The 6,257-nt window shown below is 35.8% G+C and overlaps 1 protein-coding gene across 4 annotated transcripts in view; it reads left to right on the top strand.

Annotated features, from left to right (window-relative positions):
* Nemp (Nuclear envelope integral membrane protein) overlaps positions 1-6,257 on the top strand; it is a 215,263-nt gene that overhangs the window by 187,843 nt on the left and 21,163 nt on the right. For all 4 annotated transcript variants that reach the window (XM_067103981.1, XM_067103983.1, XM_067103982.1 and 1 more), the window contains 3 exons: positions 1,738-1,904; positions 2,956-3,070; positions 4,797-5,022. In XM_067103981.1, the coding sequence (XP_066960082.1) occupies positions 1,738-1,904; positions 2,956-3,070; positions 4,797-5,022 (508 nt within the window). The remainder of the gene's footprint in view (positions 1-1,737; positions 1,905-2,955; positions 3,071-4,796; positions 5,023-6,257) is intronic.

Genomic DNA, 6,257 nt, shown 5'->3' with positions numbered 1-6,257 from the left:
ATTTTTGGAAAGAGGAAAAAGTCACAAGGGGTGAGATCTAGGGAATACAGTGGCTATCGGCCCTGGGAGCTGTTGTGCTCGGCCAAAAACTGCTGCACAAGCTGTGCTGAATGAGGAGGTGCATTGTCATGGTGCAATTGCCACTCACCAGACGCATGCAATTCTGACCTTTGCCAATGAATAGCATTCTACAAATGCTGCAACATGTCACAGCAATGCTCTTTGTTTACTGTCTGACCGGATGGAGCGTACTCTTGATGAACAATTCCCTTGTAGTTGAAACAAACGGTCAACAGTGTCTTCACATTGCTTCGACTCGTGCTTTCTTCAGTCTCAGAGAGATTGGGGGTCTTCCACTGCGAAGACTGAGCCTTGGTTTTGGGTCATAACCATAGACCCAAGATTCATCACCTGTTACGACCATTTTCAAAAAGTTTTCACCATTCTCGACACAGTCAAGATCTTGCTCAACTGAAACTCGAGTTTCATTTTGGTCAACTGAAAGCAGTTTTGGCACAAACTTGGCAGACACACGTCTCACCCAAATCTTTGGTGAGAATGAACTGAACTGAGCCGTAACTAATCTGCACATCGGCCATCTTGAAAACATCTGAACTACTCGTACACTCGTGCAGCTCATGCGCTCCTCTCCATAGACTTTTTGCAGTTTTGCATAGGTCTATGCACAGGTGTCATCAAGCTTTTGGCAAAATTTGATGCAGATTCTCTGCTCAACTTTCTCCATCATAGTCAGTGCGAAGACCACACACTACACACGTTCCTTCCAATTACTGCTGTAAAGAGCGGAAGTGAGCAAGGATGCTAAAAACTTAGTGCATGCACAGTTGGGGTCAAGGTCAGTGTGTGCCAAGTGGCCTCATTTTGCATATTTTAGCTCCTTTACTATAGCAACAGTCCCTGTAGTTTATGATCACACCTTGGAAATACTTCATTAAAAATATTGTACTATGTTAAATAATGTTCAGCAGTTTTGTGTAATCTTGAACTCAAAATGTTTTATGTAAGTTGTAGTGGGATTTTGTGTGGTTATGGTGACCAAGGACACTTTAGTCTGAGCAGTTACCCTTCTTTTAACCTCAATCTTAGAATTTCAAAGTACAAGGTTGCAAGATGAACAAACATTATGGTGTTACTGAGTAAAAAATACTCTACCTTGAATTATTATGAAGACATTACTCATTCTGTTGGTCATACCTGAGTGCAGTGTCAGAACAAATTTCATTTTAAATGTAAATTTAACAATCCTTGTCAGTACATATATAACCTAATGGGTCATAAAACTTTAAATGCTCAAGGAAGAGGCACCTGCTTGTAAAGCAAAGATGCCAAAAAATTATATTTTGAAATGAAGTTCAAGCTTATAATGATCCAGACAACATTTGTCAAATGACTGCGTGATGTGAAGTTCCCAGTGAGGGGCATGATGAGTCAGTTACCCTGGCACCAATCAACCCATACTTAAAGTTTAGACAGACAAACATCACTCATGTTTATGCCATGATTTTTCTTTTTTGTGGATGCAGATGTCCGGTAAGTAATGAAATCCAATAAACTGAAGTCTGTCAAGCTGAAGTGTTGCTATGTTAAGCATTTAGTTTACTAATGTGCCCTATGTGCACTACTGTATACCTTATTGTACCTTTATTCTTGTTTAGGGCAAAGAATACAAACACCAATGTATTGAAGCTTTTTTGTTTTTTTATTTTTCTATTTCAGGGGTGGACTTTTGGCGTGTAGTGCTTATGGCTGGAGCTGTCTTGCTGTTCTTCGCTGCCTCTCATCTTGCCAAGAATATCTTCTTCCATTATACAACAGGGATTGCTATAGGCATCCTCGGATCATTAATTATTATTATTATGTACATAAGAAAATTTATTCCAACGGTAAGGATTTATTTATCTATATGTCTATATAAGTTTTAAAGATGTAATAGGATAATGCTTCGATAATTATCAGAACACTTATGTGGTCATAGCACTCTTTGCTAGTATTTTGTATTATGAGGTGTCATTTATAGAAGTGGTCTGTAAAGTAGAAAAGAACAGAACTTGTTAGTTTTGTTCTTGTAAGTTTGTTACTATGAGACCACCCATCATAGAGTGATTATTGACAGACATGTAAGTTAGGACAGCACTTAGTGAAAGAGTTAAAGATTCAAAATCACTGCATGTGAAAATAATGAGAGGTGATGTGGTGTTTGTAAGTTGGTTTTTAATATGTAGTGCATAATTTTTGTCGATGCTTACATTCCCGACTTAACTCAGGAGTCATAGATTTTACTGTTTTCACTGCATTTTTAAATTATGCAGTATTATAAAGAATTACTTTGGATGCTAGAAAGGTAAAAAGAAGAAAATAAAACATTCAAAATTTAGTATTTTTCTCCTTGCTTAAAAAGTTGTGAACTTGGAGAGAATTTTGCAGGAGCAGCGTCTTACATGGGAAGTTCATAAAATGAACAATGCACACCACCATCTATTAACAAAAATACATACTAAACATTTCCTATGGGGAGAGGAAATATAGAAAATGGGAATTCATAACAGAATTAATTAAATTGGGAAGATAGAAATAAGTATGAATATTTTATGAGTATGAATGAGTGTTCTTGTGGTTGTAAGGCAAATAATTAGGGGAGGAGTTAAAAGAACAGGTTGTTCTTCTTCCTCGTGTTCTTATGTTCTTTGCAAAAATTTTTACTAGCAAAATAGGTGCGCAGAGCAAAATTTGAACTAGTGACCCTGTCAGTTCATATCTATGAATGTTTGTAACTTGAACAGTTCATATCTATGAATGTTTGTAACTTGAATGTTTGTAAGTAGGGTGGTGACTGTACCACATATTTAGGTAGTTGTGCTGGTGATTGACTAAACTGTCATTTGAGATTACTGTGTTTTTGTTTTTAAATAACCAACTTTTTATTATTGTTCACAGAAATCTGCTGCTTTCTCAGTTATGGTTGGTGGCTGGGGATTATTCATTTATTTGGTCCAATATGTATGGCAGAATTTTGTGGAGCTGATTAAAGAATATCAAGCAGTTGCCATTGGTAAGTGTTTCTATTGTCCTAGACAACTCGATTTTTTAAACTTGCTAGCGAAAGTTTCTTATATGTACATATTTCACGTAAAAGATATAATGATAGGTTTTTTTGTACACATTTACTGATTTCTCTGTGTTGGGCTCTCTTAGATATTACTATTGTGTATTTGTAGAATCTTCAATTTCCAGACATTTTGATATTGGTTGGCCCCTTAGTGGATAAAAAACTGCATGGAAAGAATTAATTCACATTTTTATGAGAGTATGTATTACAACTTGTAGAATGAATATTGATTAAGTTGGAGGGGTCAGTTGTGTGCCCTTAGATGTCACTTTTAGTGTGTTGACCATAAAACCATTCTTGAAAACCTTAGGTTGTGTCATAGCCTTTGTGCCTTAGTCTTCAACAGTAAAGAGATACACTATTCCTAGCCTGAAGGAATACTTTTGCACAGTTATTTTACAGTTTTCCTGGGATTATTGCCAAACTTATGATAGAGTTAACAATACAGTACCAGATGGAATGGCCCAACAATGCATTTTACTAGGGTGATCTCTTTCTTGCTTTTTTACTTTGAAGTGCAAAGCAGTCATTGTTTTGGTCTCTGAACAATTGTAGCAATCCTGGGTGGTTTGTTATGCCTTAAACATATGCTGGCTCCACTGTGGTGACTTATTTCCATTTATAGTTTATAGATCACTTTTATGGGATCCAAAGTTTTTTTAGCCATAAATTTTATTTTTACCATTAGGCGTTGTTGTTATATTTGTTTTACTAGATTTTAAGAATAATTTTACTTAAAATCTTTCTATCATTTTTTATTGAGTGCCCCTATAGGTGGTAGCAACTGCAGTGTGCTTTGTATTCATTTGCAGTGCCTTTCTGGTATCAGGTGTATTGATTTCTGAATTTTACCTTTTCATCCATTCCATTTTGTCTTCTTACCTAGCTTTCCAGTTTCTTGAACTCAGCTCTGCTTCAAACTTTGCTTCAATTTTCAGGTCTCATTCAAGAACAAGTCTTTCAGTTTAGTTCATTGAGACCAGAAATGTGACTCAGTGTTCTCATTCAGCTGATATAGTGTATAATAATAACATGCTCCCAGGAACTGTACTGTGCAGCATGATTTCCATCTGAAACACTGATGTCCTGACAAGATTTTCAGTATTTGATATTATCTTCATAGATTGTTCTTTTCTGCATGCAGTTTTTTTTCCAAGAACATAACTATGGAAGAGGGTAAAACAGTTGATACTGTATTTTGTGATGGTTAAAGTCTGACTTTCCTTTCCTCCTGACTTGCATTTTAAAAGCACTCTGGTAGTTCTCATCTACTTTTTTTGCAGCATCCCCTTGGCCCCGGCTGCAACCTCTTTCATTACTTTTACTATACCTCTGTTCATATTGTGTCATCCATCTGACTTTCCACCCTCTCTAACAGTTGTTTCATAGTGCAACTACAAGGTTTTCCTCCTGTTACACCTTTCAGACCTTCTTACTGTCAATTTCCTTTCCAGTGCTGAATGACCCCATAGGTCCCAGCACTTGGCCTTTGGCCTAAATTGTATATTCTATTCTGTTCTGTTCTCACATACTTCTCTATCACGTAGTTGAGCCACTTACAAGAAACTTTTTACAATATACAGCTGGATGTTAGAAAGATTGTAGAGAATTAGTTTAGAATGACAAAATTATGACAGTTTTCATAGGTTATATCATTAATTTTTTCCAGGTTATGTCATTGTGGCTGGATTAATCAGTTTTGCTGTTGTGTACCGCTGTGGTCCATTGACTGATCAGCGGTCAGTCAACCTTGTTCAGTGGGCTATGCAACTCATTTCCCTGGTGGCAGTCTTCTTTAGCAGCCAGTATCGTGAAGCAACTCTTGGGCTGATAATCATCATGGTGTCATATAACAGCATTCCAAGTAAATGGAAAGCCAAAGCACACACTTATTGGTGTGTATTTATGTAGACTGTTATGTATTTTATCATTAGTATTTGTTTGCCATTGTTATACACTCTAATTGCTTTATTTCTTGCGTAATCTTATTTTTTAATCAATAATTTGCTGCAAACTATAATGGAAGCTTTTTTACAGATTCAGTAATTTTTGCATTGTCAGTAACAAATGCATTTACATTTTTTTTCAAGAAAGTGGAAATATTAATAAAGTGTACATAGGGAGGTTTTTTAAATTAGATACTAGTAGGTTATATAGTTTTGAAAACCTCCTCTCAAGTTAGAAGTGTAATGTGAATATAATGGAAATTCAGAAATGAAATGTACAGGGACAAGTTATTGGTTTTGTTCTTCATCCAGTAAGGTGCTTCATAGTTACCTTAATATTGAAGATGTTCCGTTTCGAAAAGCTTGTAAAGTATTGAGAAACTTTGTAAATACCTTATCAAAATATTTTTTCCTTTCCTAATACTTTTTAAAAACTAACATCGTAATGTATATTTTTTAGATACTAACACCCTAGGGTTTTAATGCTATGAGAAACTAGTGGTGTATATAGTTATTTTTAGAAAATTGTGTCATTTTAATTAAGCAATTTTTAAAATTATGTTATGGAGTTCATGACACGCAATTTATGTGGAGGCATGGGAATTCGAATTGTAGATTAATTTGAACTATAGTCTTGTAAATTTGAGCTATATTCTCAAGACTTATGTTAACATAGCGTGTGCATGCGCACACACACTGGGTGCAAATTAAACTTTAAATGATACTTGACGCAGTGTTGGAATGTTGTGGTGTTATGTTTGTTTAAAATACAGTACAGCCTGTATTCCATTTTAGTAAATTCAGTCAAAATTTATATATTGAATAGAATTGCATTCTCGCCTCCATTTTCATTGAGATGATTAGGGAGTGATATGGGAAATAAAAAAAATTTTCATTTCTGATGTGTCTGCTGAGTAGTTTTTTTATATGTACTTATAACATGCAAAATATATTTTCAAACATCTAACTTCCCTGGTAGTTATATATATAGCTTAAGTCCCTGACGTCACGGCAGAATTTCAAAAACTCGCGGCAATCGCCGATCGGTAGTCAGGTGAACCACCTGTGCGCCCTCTACCCAGGTACCTGGAACCATTCCAACTATTCCTCAGATCTTCCCTGCCGCTGTGTCGGTAACATCGATGGAATTTCGCTCAGCCTGTGTTTTTTCGCAACTTTTTTTT

This window comes from Macrobrachium rosenbergii, chromosome 5 (genome assembly GCF_040412425.1).
Source record: "Macrobrachium rosenbergii isolate ZJJX-2024 chromosome 5, ASM4041242v1, whole genome shotgun sequence".
Classification (NCBI taxonomy): Eukaryota; Metazoa; Arthropoda; class Malacostraca; order Decapoda; family Palaemonidae; genus Macrobrachium; species Macrobrachium rosenbergii.
Note: the sequence above shows the minus strand (reverse complement) of the source record. Positions and strands in the feature narration are given on the sequence as shown.